Raw genomic sequence first — 19964 nt, 5'->3', positions numbered from 1 at the left:
CAGCAGCAGAAGCAGCGGCTACGGGGTTGAGGAGGAGGAGGAGGAGGAAAGGTTCCTTTAAGGAGGAGGAACGACGACGCCTCTTTTTCCCTCTATCTCCTCCCTTCACACTCATTTCCCCTTCGCCGAGGAGAGAAGGGGGGGAGGAGAGAGAAGAGGCCGAAGAAAGAGAGAAAAAATTCCTCACAGAAATCTCTTTCAGGGGGTGTGGGGGGAGGAAGAGGAAAAAAAAGAGCTGGGCGCCCCCTGCTCCCTCCCTCCCTTCTCTCCCTCTCTTCTCCTTCTCCCTTCCTCGCCCGCCCGCCCACTCCCCCCGCCGCCTGAGACGCCGCTCGGGAGTCGGCGGGACCGGAGTCTGTCTCCTCACCCGCCGACGCCGCGCTTCGCCTCGGGATCCCCAGGCGGGCGGACGCCCTTTCTTTCTTTCTCTCTCTCGCTCTGCCCGTCTTTCTGTCTCCGTCCCTCGCGGCCGCCCCGCCCGGCGGCCTCGGCCTTCCCCGTGCGTCAGGCCCTCCCGCCCGGCCTCGCTCGGTCTCTGTCTCCGCCGGCCTTTCTCTTGAATCGGGGTCTCGTTCACCCCCTCCGCCCTTCCCATCTCCCCTTCCCCTCGCCCCCTTTCCTTCCTCCCCCTCCCCACCCCCTTCTCCTGCCCCGCAGCTCGTAGTGCGTGTGTGTGTGTGTCCCTCCGCCAACGCCGCCACCTCAGCCCGGCAAATGAACTCCGTCCGAGCCGCCAACCGGAGACCCAGGCGAGTGTCGCGGCCGCGCCCGGTGCAGCAACAGCAGCAGCAGCCCCCGCAGCAGCCGCCGCCGCAGCCGCCCCAGCAGCAGCCGCAGCAGCAGCCTCCGCCGCCGCCGCAGCAGCAGCAGCCTCCGCCGCCGCCACCGCCGCCTCCGCCGCTGCCCCAGGAGCGGAACAACGCCGGCGAGCGGGGTAAGGCCGCGCTCCTTCCCCGCCGCCCTCCGGCTCGGGCGCCGGCCGGCCGGGACCCGCGGGGAGGAAGGCCGGGGCGGGCGGGGGAGGCCTGTGCGCCCCCGGGGTGGGAGACGGAGGCTGAGCGGAGGCGGGTCCCCCGGTGCCGCAGTGTCAGCCCGGCCCGGGCCCCGGACGGCAGGAAAAACCGCGGCTTCCCCACTCGCCCGGGCTCTCGCTCAGGCCGCGCTTTGTTTGGTTGCGGGGGCTCGGCACCCTCTACCCCCACCCATCCTTTGGCTCCTTCGCTGGCTCACGGACCCCGCAGGAGTCTGTTGGTGGCTGGGGTGGGGGGAGGCAAAATGTGGGATTTCCCCCTTTTCTGCTGCCTTCCACGGTTTAGCCTCCCCCTTCCTAACAGAAGGTGGGGGGGGGGGGACAACTGGGAGTGATCGGGCGGTGGGGCTGGCTGGGGAACTTGTTTTCCCCCTTTTCTCTGTTAGCCTCCCCCTTCCTGTGGAGGAGGGGGAAGGGGGGGAATCCGAGTGGTCTGTGGTGTTGGCCGGGGAACTTGTTTCCCCCACCCCCCTCCCTAGTCACGGGGTAGGGGGAGCAGCGACTACTCTCCCAACCCCGTAATGTTTGCTGCGCAGTTTGGCTTTAGTTACAGAACCCCTGGGAAGGACCCGTTAAATCAAGACCTTTAAATAAATAAATATAGAATCCATCGGCCATTTCCAGTCCCCTCCCTCGCGTCAGTGCAGTTACCCTTCGGTTCTATCGACCACCCCTCTCGCCTGTCCTCCCCTAGCAAACCCCTACGCCTCCGTGCTACCCTCCGTCTCCTAGTGGGGTTTGAACGCCCCTTCCTTGGAACTGGCCCCTTGGGAGAGTGTGAGTGTGTGTGCTGTGTCCAAGGCCTAGTGAAATGTGTCATTTGGACCCAACTGTGCAGCTCTGTCTGGTAACCACCATTGTCTAAGGGCTGAAGCTCCCGGGGGTTGGATTCTTGCTTTAGCAAAAATAATGTTCAGTTCTACTTTGATGATGTGGTTATTTTGGGAGATATATGAGGTAGGATGTGGCACCTTGGTCTCCAAACGTAACTATTCTCTTTATTAATTAGCTGCTCTCAGTGGGAGTGGAGGTCAGTACCATATTTATGTGTACGGTTGTTGTTTTAAGGAGGAGGGGAATTGTTAGGAGACATTTTGCGTGTTTTCGTTGGCGGATTAAGGTTAATTTTACATGCGTTGGTTGTCACACCTCCTTTGATTAAGCGAATTGAGATTAAATGCCTTTTAAAAATTATACATTCCTTCCTTAAAAACTGTTTCAATGTTGTACTTAGCTAAAATACTTAAAAAGAGAGATGAGAATCTTTTGAAAAATAGTTCAAAGGGTTTTCACTAGTCACTGTTACAGATGGTCCTTGAGAAAGCAGTTTGCTATATGTTGCTTGAAAGAATGTGATGTTTCAAGCCAGTTAGAGGTGTTGTGCAACAGTATTGGTAAATATGTTTTGATGATTCTCGGATACATTTACCATGTTTTTGTAAATTAAAAATATTTGTAGTTTCATCATTTCCTTTCACATTTGCATAGCAGGGTTTTCCTGTGTTCCATTCAAATAATAGTCAAGTCCCCTTCCACCATATACTGTAGAGATCACAGTCCTTTTTGAGAAAACAATGATACTAGATTGAAATCCTAGCATAGTAAGGATTTAATTGCTGGAAGTGTTTTTAAGATGTACTGATTTGTTCATACCATTAGGGCTGAATCAAATCTGTTTGGCCAAACTTAATTTAGTCCCATTGTGTATTTTAAAATATTTATTCTGAATCTCCTTTTCATGATGTGTGTGATTTCAAACTTAGTTGAGGTACTTTTATCTTGGGTACTTTTCTTAACGTTTGTTTGAATTAGTAGCCACTAAAGTCTATTTCCTTTTGAAGTAAAATTACTTGGTTGTTGGCATTAGCATACTAGAGTGTCAGTGTCCTTTTCATTCATGTCCATAAGCTGACTAACAAAAAGATGTTCAAGAAATCAAAATTTCAGTATACACCTAACCAAATAGTAAATCAAATGCACTGTAGAATTGTTGCTTTGCTGCAGCTAGTAGAAACTGTTCTGGTAATTCCATGTTGACACAGGGGGGAAAAGAACTTGCTGATTAGCCTTCAGGGAAAATTCTGTGGGTCTTTTAGAGGGCAGATAAATGGCTTTAAAATGAATAAAACATTAAGATAACTTAAAAGAGTAAAATAGTAAAGATTTTGCCAGTTTTAAGTAAAATATGTCTTTCTACAAAAATTGGCAATTTGATTACTTTTTAAAAACGTACAGTTCACACGATGAGAAGTTAGTCAAAGGAATAACCTCTCTTTTAAAAGTTTTATGGAGCATGGGAAGTGTCACTATTTTTGGTCTGGATAGGAGAGGTTTTGTTGTTTAAGAATATAGTGGGTATCATAATTTTGACAAGGTAATTAAGGAACTACAGCCAACATGTATGTGTGTGTTGTACTTTTTACTAACTGTTAATGGGTATGTAGCTCTTGCATTAGAGTTTGGATAGAGTTACATAATAGTGGATCAGACAGCTTTCCAGGTCAGAAATTAAAGTCAGACTCACTGTTTTTAAGACAAGTTATTCATTCAATATAAAAAATTACTTACTTATTTCACATAAAAGGATGGACTTTGGCTTTTTAGTGGTAATAGTATAGTTACAATGTAGTTTTTATTTTTTTTCAAGCAAAAATTTTGTCAGGGTTGGATTTTTGTTGCTCTTTTACCCACAAGATAATTGGTCTAAAAACTTCCTTGATACATCCTTACACACACACACACACACACTTTCTCTTATATGTCATGGCCAGTGTTTGAAGAGGAAAAAAACAGTCTAATACAGTGAATTCTTATGAGGACTTTTCAAAACCTTCCATTGGGGACAATTACTTATACCCACATTGGGAAATATTTGGCCTGAGTGTTTCATGGAATGCTGTCTTCACTCATGTTATCTGTAATGGCCCACTGTCTTAACATGGAATACTAATCATTAGCTGGTTTTGGTCTTTTAGTTTAAGTTCCAGAGTTTAGGATTTCACATACTACTTTAAATTAGTAGAATATAATTGGTGTTCCACATAGGGACACTTTGATGATATATTCCAGATTCAGTGAATCTGGAAGTAGTGTGGGATAGATTTTTTTATATTTATTTTCTTTTGAAATCCTGAAAGGATTTAGCTTTTGCAGCTTGTTGTGATTTATGTTAATATCTTTTTGATAGTCTTTTTCTAAAAGTATGAGGTAAGGTTACAAGTCTGCAGAAGTGCTATGTATTCCGAGCATTTTTAGTTTGTAGTTAAAATTGGTTACTTAAAATAGGTAATAAATACAAATGATTTAAAATTCAGAAGTTTCTTGTCTACACCTGCCTTCAGCTACCAAATTCTCCTGCTTGGAATCAATCACTATTATTAGTTTCTCATTTATTGTGTTTTAATAAAAACATAAAAAATGAAACTTGACAACTGAAAGTCTTGATATCAAAGTTTTTGAAAATAGGTGTAATTTTTTTCTGGTTGGAGAATTCATAAGATTCTTTTGAAGTGCTGAAATTTTAATTATATAATCATTCAAGAGATTTAATACAATATATTAATGGTATTGCTATTAATTTCTAGTCTGAAGTAATTGTAGAGAGTAAAAACATAGTCTTTTTAGTTCCATATTTGTGGGATAAAAATCTCACCAATGACCCTGGAATTAGAGTTTTGTTTTAACTAAACATGTTGAAATAATGCAGTACATACAGTATATGTGAAATATTCCTAATGGAGCTACGTATTATAATATGCAGCAGCCAGGAAACTCCTTAGTGTTCTAGTCATGCATGCTAATCGTACCTTCTGTGGGCTTGTTCTAGCTCATGATATTTTACCTTCAGGTTCTTCAGAATAAGGAACTTACAGAATGCAAGAATAAGGAACTTCTGCAACCTTTTTTGACAGAAGAGTTCTGGGCAAAGGACATGATTTTTCCAGTCTTAGGAATTAAGTTCTGTGGGCCACTACTCTCCCATCTGGTGGCCAAACCTTCAAAATATTTACATCCATGAAAGGAGAAATGCCACCCAGTTTTTTGTGGGAGTAGGGTGGGGTGGAAAAGAGCCTGTTTTCTCAAAGCTTAAGTTATTTGAGGGATAGAAATGAGATAGTGGGGTGCCTGGGTGGCTCAGTCAGTTAAGGTATGACTCGATTTCTGTTCAGGTCATGATCTCACAGTTCATGAGATTGAGCCCTGCATCAGGCTCTGTGTTGACAGCATGGAGCCTGATTAGAATTCTCCCTCTCCTTCTCTTTCTCCTCATCCTCCACTCTTGCTCTCTTGCTGTCTCAAAATAGATAAACATACATTTTCAGAGAAAACATGAGATAGTGTGACAATGCTGATGTGAAAGTTCTGCTGATTAGGCCTATGGGTTGTCCCTATACTGCTTTTCTCTTTCTTTACTGGAAATTCTGGCAAACCCAAGGACAGGCCAACCAGCTTGGAAACCTACCAGGTAAGGCAAGAACTACCCGTAGATCCTGACCTGTTAGGACCCCTGGACTTAGATTTGGGAGAATTCAAGGCTAGTGAGTATTTCCAAGTTTGTTTGGTTTTTTTCCCTATGTGTTTTAATTTTGAAGCTAATAAAGAATTATTTCAACTTGAGGTTCCTTATAGTCCCCATATTTATTACTAACTAATAAGTTAACTCTTGTGTCTTTCTTGTCCCACTAATCTCTGAAGAGTTATTTTGTTTTAGACCTTCCATTTTATTAATTTAATCAGCCCTTTGAATTAATTACATTCTCAACTTCCAGAGAATTCCAGTTGTATGTGAGGTTACTAGCAAAGTACCTCCAAATTGCAGTTGTTAACCCTCTGAAAATAAAATGATAAGCAAAATATGCCAGTTGAGACAGTTGGGCAGTATGATAGGGAGAGCTCAGGGGTGCCTGGGTGGCTCAGTCGGTTAAGTGTCCTACTTCGGCTCAGGTCATGATCTCACAGTTCTTGGGTTCGAGCCCCGTGTCGGGCTCTGTGCTGACAGCTCAGAGCCTGGACCCTGCTTTGAATTCTGTGTCTCCCTCTTGCTCTGCTCCTCCCCCACGCACACTCTGTCTCTCTCTTTCAAAAATAAATAAACATTTTTAAAAAATTTTTTTAAAAAAGAAAGAGCTCAGAGTTACAGCTAGCTAGTTCTAATCCTGGTTACACCATCAACAAGCTGTTTGACATGGCGAAAGCAATATAAACTCTTGGAGCCTTACATGATTATCTTTAAAATGAATATGGTAATACTTGTCTTATGGAATAATTAATGAGAGATTTAAGTATCTAGGACTTGACAGATGCTTAATAAATGGCAGCTTTTTAAAATAGTAATAGGTGCACCTAGGTGGCTCAGTTGGTTAAGTGTCAGGATCTCATGGCTCCAGAGTTTGAGCCCGCACCAGGCTCTCTGCTGTTAGCACAGAGCCTGCTTCAGATCTTCTGTACCACCCCCATCTCTGCTCCTCCCCTGTGTGTGTGTGTGTGTGTGTGTGTGTGTGTGTGTGTGTGCGCGCGCTCTCTCTCTCTCTCTCTCTCTCTCTCTCTCTCACAAAAATAAACACTAAAAATAAAATAGGGGTGCATGGGTGGCTCATTCGGTTAAGCGTCCGACTTTGGCTCAGGTCATGATCTCATGGTTTGTGAGTTCAAGCCCCACATTGGGCTCTGAGCTGACAGCTCAGAGCCTGGATCTGTTTCTGATTCTGTGTCTCTCTCTCTCTGCCCCTCCCCTGCTCACGCTCTGTCTCTCTCTCTCTCAAAACTAAATAAAATTTAAAAATTTTAAAAATAAAATATTAATAATAGTAAGCAATAGAATCAGTTATATATAAAACTAAACCCAAGAGATAAAATGTGCATGAGTCATTAGTTTCTGGCATACCCCAAAATGCAATCTAGGTGACTTGATAAAACCTTACAGAGGGGCACCTGGATGGCTCAGTTGGTTAAGCCTCCAACTTAAGCTCAGATCATGATCTCACAGTTTAGGAGTTCAAGCCTTGTGTTGGGCTCTGTGCTGACAGCTCAGAACCTGGAGCCTGCTTCAGGTTCTTTGTCTCCCTCTCTCTCTGCCCCTCCCCTGCTCACACTCTGTCTCTCTCTCAAAAAATAAAATAAAATAAACATAAAAAAAAAAAAAACCCAAAACCTTAGTCTGGTTTATAATTATAAATCATTTTATAGCCAACAAATTGAAATATTCTTTGAAGAAAGAATAAGGAAACAGAAGAAATGAGTATTTGAAATACAATAATAAACATAGATCACTGTTTTTGCTTATGTACTAGAGTCTAATACACTCTCATTTAACCCTTTTAGCAATTCTGTAAGATGGACATTAGTCAGCAGTGAGTAGTCCTAGTAAATAGCAGAGATTTTCAAAATTGATTTATATCACTGAATCTTCCCATAAACAAGAGGAGAGATAACAAAATACATTTGGCAGAATGTGTCCATCACATTCAGAGGAGGGAATAACCTAGCCCTTGAAGCACATCTGTCTCCTTTCATATCCCATTTATTTTATTGAAGACTGGTAGAGTAGTCTGATGCCATACATTGTTAGACACCTGCTTTAACATTTTTTAAATAACCTTCTGATTATAACTTTACCTCTAATGTAGATTTGTCTCTGGAAGAGATTGCACTGATTGGCCAGCATGTTTTTCCAGCTTGTTGAGATCACTAAGTACTCATTGTGTAAAGAGGGGTAGATTTCTCTTGAATTACTCATAAGTTATGAATAAAAGGTGTTAAGTCATTTTAGCTCATGGTTATAGACTAGCCTATTTCAGGAAGGAAAAATGTGAGTTAAATTACACTTCAGTGGTAATTTTGACAGGTTTGTGGACTAAATATCCTTTTGTCACCATAGCTTGATGTCTTTGCATGTATAGCCTGGGGTTTTTATATGTTTGGTTAACACAGAAATGTGCTTAAACTTAATCCTTAGAAAATAGAGAAATGAAACCAATTAACTTCCCTTGTATAATTTATTTTAGTTTAAGGAAATATCAAAAATATGTACTTTGAAAATGAATACATTGTGTATTTTTTGTTTTAAAACATCCAAATTAAGATAGTATATTAAAGCAAATGTAAGTTGCTTATTGTCCCCAATTTCTAAAGATCCAATTGTCAGTGTTTAGTCCTTCTAACAAATGAAAAATTGTGTGTGTTCAAAAGAGGAGAAAAAATTATTAAATGCTGTTCCCTCAACTGGTGAATAAACCTTAAAAAACAGAATGGAATATTTCCACATCTCATGAAGGAAGAGGTACAAAGAGAGCCTACTTTTCTGTTTTCTCAAAGCTTTGAAATTGAGTGATAGAAATGGAATAATAACCTGTGCTTTAAAATTATTTTTCTGGTAACAGTGAAAATCTTTACTGATTTCTTCTAGTGTGCAGCATGCACTCATTTTCTAGATGTTCACGTTGGGTTGTGTCAAAATCTTTGACTACTAAAAATTTTTCCTCAGAATGGAATTAACTGGCTCCTATAGGGGTTCAGTCTTTGACATTGATTTCTTTAGTACCATGTATTGATAACTGACTTGAATCAGTTTAGCCTCTGCTGGTTTGCTGCCTTTACTTGAGTTTAATGAGAATTCTTTTTTACACTGAAATATTGATTTTGTATCTTGCATCCATAGTCTATAACATAGTATGTATAAGACCATGTGGCTTTATGAGAATCTGACACTTAAGAGGAAGCAGGTGGGGAAGAGAAAGAACATACAGCTCTTTTTTATTCACCTGTTATATTTTGAGTTGGACAGGGTTGGTATATATATGTCACTAGTAATTGTTTCTTCCCATATAATCATACATATTAAAAAAAAACAGGCTTTAAGGGAAATTAGAAGTGAAATAGAATTTAACAAATGGAAAATAGAAATCATTCTGGGTTTGTATCATGGCAGAGATAAAGGATCAAAGAAGACTTGTTTAAAAGAAATGGAGGTGGGTGAAGATGCTGTATTTCGAAATTGAATTGTTGGCAAAGTGATTGTATGGTAAAAGAAATGGTGGAATCACTCATTTTTCTGTGTTAAAAGTAGCCACAGAACTAATTCACCGTTGTGTGTAAATGACTGATATCTTCATAATCCTTTGAAATGCATTTGCATTTTTAAGAAACTGATCCCTTAGTCAAATTTTGGTATTTTAGGCCCAGTAAAAGAGATAGAAATAAGTGATTTGGACAAAGGCTTTGGGTAGGAGTGCTTCCTCAGAGACAAAATAAGTATGTCAGGGGAAGGTGAGGGTGGAATAGTCTTGTAAGAATCACTTCCCTTACACATTTATTGTTTTTACTAATCTACTTCTGACCCTAAAATTTTCTTAAAAGTTTCACATTTTATTTTTTCAAAAGACTAATTTTGGGTTGAAGATTGGGATGGAGAGAAGAAAAAGAATTAGAGCAGGTAGGAGTGACAGTATGTGTGGGTCATTTTAAATTAGCAGTGGTCATTTAAATTAGAAAGTCTGTATGTAATTATACACACACACACACACACGCTATATATAACCATATATAATTATTTAAATTGTGAAAAATCTATTAGTTTTTTTTTAACTAAGTTTTTTTTAATGTTGATTTTTGAGAGAGAGCATGAGTGGGGGAGGGGCAGAGAGATAGAAGGAGACACAGTCTGAAACAGGCTTCAGGCTCTGAGCTGTCAGCACGGAGCCCAACATGGGGCTTGAACTCAGGAACAGCAAGATCATGACCTAGGCTGAAGTCGGATGCTTAACCCACTGAGCCACCCAGGCACCCCCCTAAACTGACATTTTAATAAAAATACGCAAGTGCACAAATCATTGGTATAGCTTGATGACTTTACACAAAGTGAACACGTCTGTGTAGCCAGTAATACCTAGATCAAGAATTAAACGCTACCAGTATCCCAAAGGGGCGCCTGGGTGACTTGGTCTGTTGAGCGTCCGACTTCGGCTCAGGTCATGATCTCACAGTTGGTGGGTTTGAGCCCCGTGTCGGGCTCTGTGCTGACAGCTCAGAGCCTGGAGCCTGCTTCAGATTCTGCCTCCATTTCTCTGCCTCTCCCCTGCTCATGCTCTGTCTCTCTCTTTCTCTCTCTCAAATATAAAATAAAAAACAAACAAAAAAACCACTACCAGTATCCCAGAAATCAGCATTCTGTGTGTTGTCCCAGCCCCTTGCCTTCCCAGTCATTATCCCCAACCCTATCTTTCTTACTGCTTGGATTGCTTAGATTAGTTTTGTCTGTTGTCTGTCTTTATATAACTTTATATAACTGTAATCACTCAGTCTGTATTCCTATGTGTCTGGCTTCTTTCCCTCAGTATTTGTTTATTTCAACCATGTTGTTGCTTATAGCAATAGTTTGTTTAGTCTTGTTGATCTGTAATACTACATTGTATGAGTATATGACAATTTATTCATTCTATGATTAAGAGACATAGAACTTTAATATTTGGCTGTAAGGAATAGTGCTGTGAGTATTTTATGTATATCTTTTGGTGAATACAGGTGCCCATTCCTGGTAAGTCTTTTACCTCAACATTATACCATCAGTTTTCTTTTCTCAAAGACAAAGCTTCCATTTACTTGGGAGATAAAACAACTTTAAGACAGATGTGAATATGGGGCACCTTGGTGGCTCAGTCCGTTAAGCATCCAACTTCAGCTCAGGTCATGATCTCACTGTTCCTGAGTTCAAGCCCCACATTGGGCTTTCTGCTGTTAGCACAGAGCCCACTTCAGATCCTCTGACTCTTTCTTCTTTCTCTCTCTCTCAAAAATAAACGTTAAAAAAAAGACAGACGTGAATGTGTCCTCTCATAATTAACGCTGCCAAAACAATTGATTTTATTTCAAATATTAGTATTTTTCTTAAGTCTTTGGAATATCTGCTCTAGCATCCTTTAACAGTGGTGTTAGGAAGTTTACCCTTTACCTTAATATACTTTAATTTTCCCCATAGGTTGTAGGTTGGGTTATTTTGAGGAGGAGGGAAATCTTTTTTTATATTTAGGAATTTTCAAAATTACTGTGGAATTTAATGTGATTCTAAGCCTTCATTACAAAAATTATTTGTTTTTGCAACTGCCGTAGTTTCTCCATTTCAGTGTGGAATCCTTTTTTTTTTTTTTTTTTTTTTTACTACTTTTAAGCTTATCTTTTTAACGCCTGTGAAAATATTTTGCTTTTATTTGGTTAATTGTTTAATTTATTTTTTTCTGCATATCTTGATTGTCCTTTATTAAATTCTGCTTATTTTAAAATTACAGAAGCTTCATAGAAAAATTGGGGTGCATTTTGTTCTCAAGTTGTTTTTCTAGTCCTTGACCAGATCATCAGTTCCTGATGTATAAGAAGAAGGTGTAAAAGTACCTCTGCCAGTATCATTGATAAGTTTTTCCTCAGCTGAAAGCTTGTGCTGAAGTGTGCTAGTTAGTGTCTTATAAGCTTATGCTCCCCATGATATAAGTATCCCCTGAGAATGGCAGGCCATCAGTGACTGAAATGGGGTTCTGTTGTTAAAGAACCACTTGCTTAAAACAGATAATATGGTAGCCTTAGATATCAAAAAAGTAAGATCTTATTATTTCATGTCTGTTCTTTCAGCACTTACTAGTTCAGTGTTAGTGCTAACAGTTGTTCTTTCTTGTCCACGATAAGCAGTGTGGAGGAGACTGCTACCTTCCTGTCTTTTTTTTTTTAAACACCTATCCACATCAAGTAAATGTTAAATTTGGGGATAAGGAGCCTGAGCTTTTTCATCAAAGTGGCTTTTTTTTCCCTTCCCTTCCTAGAATTAAATTTCTACATCAGGGGATTTTGAATAAGGTGACTTCTGAGTTGCTTTAAAACTCTTTCTGTATCATTTAAATTGCCAGTAGAAATCAGTGAGGTCTGAATTTGTTAGGTATTACTATACAGACATGGTTCTTGCCTTTATGGAACTTATAATTGAGTTAGAGACTAAATTTAAATAACATTTGAGACCAGAATGAGTTGCAAATAAGGATGTTGATATTGTTTTCATTGTCTTCTGATACATATTTTTAAGGATACACACACATATACATGCATACATACATATACCACATCGGAGTTTCATTCATAACCTTATCTGTCCACTGTTTCCAAGTCCAGAGTCTGTTGGAGAGTTTTTTATGAAATGGTATGAAGATGAAGGTTTGTTTTGACTCCCCGAAGTCTGATATATATTCTGCCCTTTAATCATTTATTGAATTACCTCTGTGCCACACTTAGAAAGTTGTTGCAGCCCAAAGTTTAAGCTAAATTATAGCATGCTTGTGTGTAAGTTATTAAGAAAGAAAATGTGCCTAGTGAAAGAAATTACCTGCAGAGTTGGGGTCATTTATCTTGTTTTCATGGTGTAGTCCTTCTTCATTGTATTCGTTATTTTGCTTATATATCCAGAAACTGAAAGTAGACGGACAGGTTTAAATAAAATTATATGTTGCCAGAATCTAAGATCTTCAATTGCAGAGGTAAAACAACACTTTAAGGTCCTTCATAGCAGCTGTAATCCCACATATAAGTTAGTTGTAAAGGCATACTCTGAAGGTGCCTTTATGGATTTTTTCTGATGCTCTCTTAGTCTCTACTGCAACATCTCACAGGGAAACTTCCCTCTATTTCTGAGTCATTTGATTTGAGAACCTCTTAGCTGAAATCTTTAAAGCTGAAAAACAGAGCTGAGACATCTGGGTGTAGTGAACTTGTCCAAGGTTTGTAAAGTTAAGTCTGGTTTTAGAGGGCTACAGAAATGTCACATACCAACATACATATGCATTGATAACACACACAATACTCTCTGAAACTGGGAATATGCACTCCTGATTTTGTGAAGTGTCTAAAAATTTTTGGTGAAATGTTAGCAGTAGTATCTTGGGATGGTGGAGGGAGGTGATTTTTGTTACTTCTTTTACATTTCTTTGTTTTTCAAATACCATATATGGAATCTGGAAGGAAGGTTTGTATTTTTTTTAAAGGTTTTAAATTTTTTTTTTTTTTTAACGTTTATTTATTTTTGAGACAGAGAGAGACAGAGCATGAATGGGGGAGGGTCAGAGAGAGAGGGAGACACAGAATCGGAAGCAGGCTCCAGGCTCTGAGCTGTCAGTACAGAGCCCGACGTGGGGCTCGAACTCACGGACCGTGAGATCATGACCTGAGCCGAAGTCGGACGCTTAACCGACCAAGCCACCCAGGTGCCCCTTTTAAAAGATTTTAATGGTTGTGATTGATGATTGTGACTATTAGTAGTTGGTTTGATGACATGATCCTCAGATAGGTCATTTTACATTTGAATACAAGCTTGAAACTTTACATTTCTCAGTTCTCTGTGTTTTAATTTATAGACATTTTTAGTTTTTGTATTCACAGCAACTTTAGGATAATAATTGCTTATATCATTTGCAGGAAATGAAGATGACTGATGATAAGAAAGTCAGAATTCGAATGAAAAACAAATTTGTTATTTGGGGTTTTTTTTGAGCCAGTGATACTGTCTTTCTAGGACAAGTTTGTGACTGTAGATTATTTACATGCAAATACATACAGTTTTTTCATTACATACATGCCTGGTTGAATGATGGAAATTTAGCGTACAAACTGGATATTTGAAAGAAAAGTGAAACTTCTTATTGGTCAGAACAAGTGGCTATTTCTTTTGTACTCTGGTGGTATGGACTCATGTCTATTTGATAATTTTATATGGAGGATTTTCGTCCCATAAAACTGGAGATAGCTCTGAAAAAAATAATGACTATTAGGTTGAAACAGATTGCTAAGAGATTGTTGCATCATTATCAGTAAAAAATCTTCCCATTCTAAGATACTGTATTCTTAGAAGTTTTGGATTGTGGAACCTAATGTGTTTGAGAATAAATAAGAACCCACAGTGACTTTCAGAAGATACGGACCTTTGAAGCCTAAATTTATTGGATTTGGAATTAACTTATCTCACACTTGGCCAATCTTCTGATCATCTTATAGACTCCTTATAAACCTTAACCAAGAGAGAATATTTTCTTATTGGAAAATACACTAAAAACCTTTATTGAAAGAGGTGAACTGTTTGTTTTGTTTTTAATGTAGGGGCTACTGTGTGGTTTAGGGGAAATCAGTCATTAAGTATAGATTCTAGATAGTAATTATCATAGTTTTATGAAGAGCTGATTACAGATGAATTTAAAGTTTTTTCCTGAAACAGTGACTTTGGGTAGCTGAAGAAGGAACAAGAGTGACATAGGTGTATTTAAATACAGCTTTTATTCTTTTATGAAATAGTCATATTGGTGTTGTGAGGTTGGGGGAAATTTTTTTAAGTTGAATTAAATGGAAGCAACAACTACAAAAATAGCGCTAACCATTTACAAATAGACATTTACAAAAATTTAGTAAATGGTTGTTTCTGTTTCCCTTCTTTTTCCTTCTCTAGACTGAGGTTTGTTCATATTACTAATTTAGGTTACTATACATATTAAGTTCATAGATTTAAAAAAGCAGGGGCGGGGGGATGCCTGGGTGGCTCAGTTAGTTAAGCGCCCAACTCTTGGTTTCAGCTCAGGTCATGATCTCATGGTTTGTGAGTTTGAGCCCTGCATCAGGCTCTATGCTGACTGCACAGAGCCTGCCTGGGATTCTCTCTCTCCATCTCTCTCTGCCCCTCCTCTGCTCTCTGTGTCTCTCAAAATAAATAAACTTAAAATTTTTTTTCCCTTTTTTTTTTTTTAATATATGAAATTTATTGTCAGATTGGTTTCCATACAACACCCAGTGCTCATCCCAACAGGTGCCCTCCTCAATACCCATCACCCACCCTCCCTTCCCTCCCACCCCCCATCAGCCCTCAGTTTGTTCTCAGTTTTTAAGAGTCTCTTCTGCTTTGGCTCTCTCCCACTCTAACCTCTAAAAATTTTTTTAATAAAAAAATAAAAATAAATAATAAATGCGCTGAGGTTAAGTACCTCAAAAATCAAGAATAGAAGTTAAATTACTTTGAATGGTCTGTTAAACAAAAAAATGAACCTTCATCTTTATAGGAACAACAAAAAAATGAATAATCACTTAGAAATGTTGAGCCAGAACTAAGTATGGCAGAAAACAATATGGACTACAGGTGAACCAACCTAAAGTGTTTGTGTGTGTGTAAACACATGATAATGTATCAGAGTAATAAGACTTGTAAAATGTTGCAATGGTTGAGAAAATATGTCTATTAAAAAAAATCAAGTGTTATTCTAAAGAGGGATAAGCTGACAGGTGACTAAACCTTTCATGTGATTGGAAGTATATGCTCAGAAGATAGCTAGGGAAAATGAATTTAAATTATTTGATGTTTAGAGTGATATAAAGAACATCTGGTAAACATCTTCAACAGGTCGATAAAGAAGATTATATACTTTGCTCTTTTGGTGTCAGCGATTTTGATTAGATATTTTAATTATCGTAGAGATGGTAAATTAGTTAGAAATTATAGAATGTTGGATGTAGAACCGTAGTCCCAATTCTTGAGGTTTTTTTTACTTGTTCAAGGTGGTGGTTGGAATGAACCCAGATCTCCTGACTCCCAGTCAGTGATGATGGTGTTATCTGTTCTTGCTTCAGAATTTTATTAACATTCTGTTCATTTTTTCAGTTTAGTGATTAGTTGAACCTATTGATCAGATAAAGTTTTCTGTAATTTTTTAGCTGAAATAAAAATTAATTTTGTTAGAATACTTGTGTTCAATAACTTAAAATATGCAAGTAAATTTTAATAGCTTGTTTTTTTATTAATTGACTTAATTTTTTGTTTTGTTTCAACCAGTTGTGACTGGTTGAAAAAAGGCAGTTATGTTATTCCAGCAATTATATTATTTACTGTTCAATAAATGATACTGAGACTATTGATTATTCATTTGGAAAAAGCATTCAGTTAATTTCCTACTTTGTACAGTACCAAAAACTACATTTTGAATGATTAAAGAGCTTGACATTTTTTTCAATTGAAAAATGTTTTATTATAGTAAAAACATTTAACATGAGATCTATCCTTTTAACAAAGTTCTAGGTGTATAATACAGTATTATTGATTGTAGGCAAGGTGTACATCAGATCCGAAGAACTTACTCATCTTGCATTACTGAAACTTTATACCCGCTGAATAGCAACTCCTTATTTCCCCTCTCCCCCCAGACCCTGGGAACCACCATTATATATTCTACCTTCATAAGTTTGACTATTTTAGATACCTCATGTAAGTGGAATCATGTAGTATTTGTCCTGCTGCAAGGGGCTTATTTCACTTAGCATAATGTCCTCCAAGTAAGAGCTCAGTATTTTTAGAAAATCATAGAAAACTTAGAAGAAAGTACTTTTTCCTCAGCAACACCAAAAAAAAAAAAAAAAGAAAATCATTAAAGAAACATCAAGAAATTGACTACGTAAAATAAGTGGAAAGTTCTGAGCAATGAAGGTTGCTAATAAACAAAGGTAAAGCAAATGATAGACTGAAAGAAAATTTGCACCTAACATACAAATGATTAATATCATATGTGAGTTTTTATGAAAAAAATTATACATAAAATTAGCTAAATCTTTTTTAAAAAGAACCTTTCATCCCATTCCCTTCCTCACTTTTACCCTCTCAAGAAGCAACAACTGTCATAAATTTGATATAAATCTATTCATTCCATTTTTAAGTACTTTAACATATTTGTGTGAATCTGTAAACATTTAGTTGTATGGTGTTATGGTTGTTACTGTGGGAAAGTAAAAGCTTACCTTCAAGGTGTTTCAGTGCAGTAAACAAGAACATAAAATATTCTTTCAAAAAACGTTTAATATGTAAGTGCCAAAGAAATAGATAAGTCATAAGCCTGGCACTCTAGATTGTTAGGTGAATTAATGAATATAGAAGGATATCACGTTTAAAGGAAAAGTCCTCTCTTCCCCTGACCTACCACTCCCTAGAGGTAACTCTTAACTGTGTGTGTTTACTATAGAATTTTTTAAATATATGTGTATGTAAACACATACTCTTTTTATTTAAAAAGAAACCATACTATATTAATTTGTAAATTAAGTGTTGTTTTTTACTTAAATATATCCTGGGCATTTTTCTGTATCAATATAAGTATAAATAGCTCTTTTTTTTTTAACAGTTGCAGAATAGTTCATTATATGAATGGATTATGATTTATGTTAAATGTACCTCTATTAATATTCAGGTTCTTATTTTTTGCAATTATAGTAAACATCTTTTTACAAGTATCTTCACATGTTTATGTCACAGTTTCAGTTTCATAAAAGTTATTGAGTCAGACATATTTGCATTTTAAAGTTTGAGAAATGTCCAATTTGTTTTTTAAAACAATAATCCCACCATTAATATATGAGATTAAATGTTATTGATTGAATGTATACATGAAATACTTAAGAGTGGAGGGGAAACTAGTCTGAGGCTGAAATGGTTTGAAAAGACTTGCCAGAGAAAGTGAATGCTTAAACTAGATCTTGAAGAATGAGTATGTCACAGATAGAAAAAAGGGAAAAAAAGGATATTCTTAGTAAGAGGAAATGGGCCAGAGAACATGGAAGAATTACCAGGACAGATTTTTAACTCTGTCATCATATTCTGTTCATCTTACAGTTCACTTTGTCTTGATGTTTCTTTTCCAAAAAAGAAGTTAAAGTTGAGTTAGGCACTCTCCACTTCAGGTCTTACCACGTGTAGAATAATCTAAATTCCTTAACCCAGATTCAAAATGCTCTATACTTTGCCCTTTTTTCTTTATTATGATTCTGTTTTGTCATTGACAGACTTACCTATAAATTGTTTTTGAATGAACCCTGTATGTTGCTACTGTCATTTTTTTTTTACACTGTCAGAAATTTTTGAACTCAGTGGTTGCTTGACTTCAGTGTTTAATCACTTGCTTTTCTGTCTCCATGCTTTTTTGGTAGCTACCCATATCTCAGCCTCAAGTGCTTGCTGTCATTTACATTTATGTAGTAAATAAATATATGTAAGCATAAAGGTCATTTATGTTTAATGTTTGGAGGATTATCAGTAAATATTTGATAATATTTTATATAGTAAGCTCATTTTGTTCGATGTCCTGAATGTTTTTATTTATAATACTATTTGGCAATGAAGTTTCTGAAAACTTACCAGAAGCTATGGGAATTCCCTATTAATAGATACCTGATATCAGTGTAGGGACTTCCAATACACAGTGGAAATGATGTATTATATATTGCATATATAATATCAATGTATATATTAAGCATAATAAGAAAATACTTTTGAAAGCACTTAAGTAGTAATTAGCTATTTTTATATCCATGACAAAACACAAGGAATTTTGGTAATTCCTGCCCAGTAGTTGTGATATTAATAGACATCATTTATTGATCACTCTATTCTTGGTAGACAGTAAGTGCATGTTTTATTTTTGTAACAGCCCCCATCATGTAGGTAATATACCCCTTTTATATATGAGGACTTTGAATTGAAGTAAAACCTAAGTTTCCATATTAAAATTGTACATTACTGAACGGTTGTGTAGCAGGATAAATAGCAAAAAAAGTCTGCTTTTAAATCCTTGGTAGTGGGGCGCCTGGGTGGCTCAGTTGGTTAAGCGTCTGACTTTGGCTCAGGTCATGATCTCATGGTCCGTGAGTTCAAGCCCCGCATCGGGCTCTGTGCTGACAGCTCAGAGCCTGGAGCCTGATTCGGATTCTGTGTCTCCCTCTCTCTCTGACCCTCCCCTGTTCATGCTCTGTCTCTCTCTGTCTCAAAAATAAATAAACGTTAAAAAAAAAATTAAAAAAAAAATAAATGCTTGGTAGTGAAATTATAGAACATAATAAGTTCTTTCTTCTTTCTTTCTTTCTTTCTTTCTTTCTTTCTTTCTTTCTCCCCTTTTTAGAGAGAGAACACATGCACGTGAGCGGGGGAGAGGGGCAGAGGGAGAGAGAGAATCTTAAAGCCAGTTTCAGGTCAATGCACAGCTCGATCCCACAGTGCTGGGATCATGACCTGAGCCAAAGTCAAGAGTTGGCTGCTCAACTGACTGAGCCACCTAGGCACCCCAAGAGTTCTTTAAGATGGTGAAAAAAAGAGTGCCTACCCCAAAATATGAGCTATAATGACAGTGTATTTACCAGGACAATAATTTCCAGAAGATAGTGGAATACTCTTTCCTTAAAATATAGAGGTAATATAACTTTAGTTTGAATTCTATACCCATTTAAACTATCAATTATCAGCAAAAATGAGGCCCAAAGTCAGGCTATACACAAAATTAAGAGTTCATCACCTATACAAACTTGATGCAAGGGGCGCCTGGGTATTTATTTTTTTATGTGTATTTTTTTAATGTGTATTTATTTTGAGAGCATGTGTACAAGAGAGTGCACAGGAAGGGCAGAGGGAGACAGAGAATCCCAAACTGGCTCTGAGCTGTCAGTGCAGAGCCTTACAGGGGGCTTGATCCCACCACCATGAGATCACGACCTGAGCCGAAATCAAGAGTCGGTTGCTTAACCCACTGAGCCACCGGTGCACCCCAAAGTAAAAAAAGGGTGCCTGGGTGGCTCAATTAAGTGTCCCAACTCTTGATTTCAGCTCAGGTCATGTTCTCACAGTTCGTAGTTTGAGCTCCGCATTGGGGTCTCTGCTGTCAGCACAGAGCCCACTTAAGATCTTCTGTCCCCCTCTCTCTCTGCCCCTCCCCCACTTGTTCGTTTTCCCTCTCTCTATGTCTCAAATAAAAACTAAAAAAGAAAAAAGAATACATCATGAGTGAAGAATTAGTAAAATATGTTAATAAATTGAGTAGACTTGATTGTAAATATGTATAATATTTTTAAAGGTAGAGCCAAAATACTGGGCAATAACAAGAAAATTGGAAGAAAGGGG

At 38.1% G+C, this 19964-nt stretch overlaps 1 protein-coding gene across 1 annotated transcript in view; it reads left to right on the top strand.

Moving 5' to 3' along the window:
* Positions 1–279: 279 nt before the first annotated feature.
* FBXO11 (F-box protein 11) overlaps positions 280–19964 on the top strand; it is an 83942-nt gene continuing 64257 nt past the window's right edge. The window contains exon 1 of the mRNA XM_042981341.1: positions 280–934. Within this exon, the coding sequence (XP_042837275.1) occupies positions 715–934 (220 nt within the window). The 5' untranslated portion in view covers positions 280–714. The remainder of the gene's footprint in view (positions 935–19964) is intronic.

This window comes from Panthera tigris, chromosome A3, assembly GCF_018350195.1.
Source record: "Panthera tigris isolate Pti1 chromosome A3, P.tigris_Pti1_mat1.1, whole genome shotgun sequence".
NCBI lineage: Eukaryota > Metazoa > Chordata > Mammalia > Carnivora > Felidae > Panthera > Panthera tigris.
Note: the sequence above shows the minus strand (reverse complement) of the source record. Positions and strands in the feature narration are given on the sequence as shown.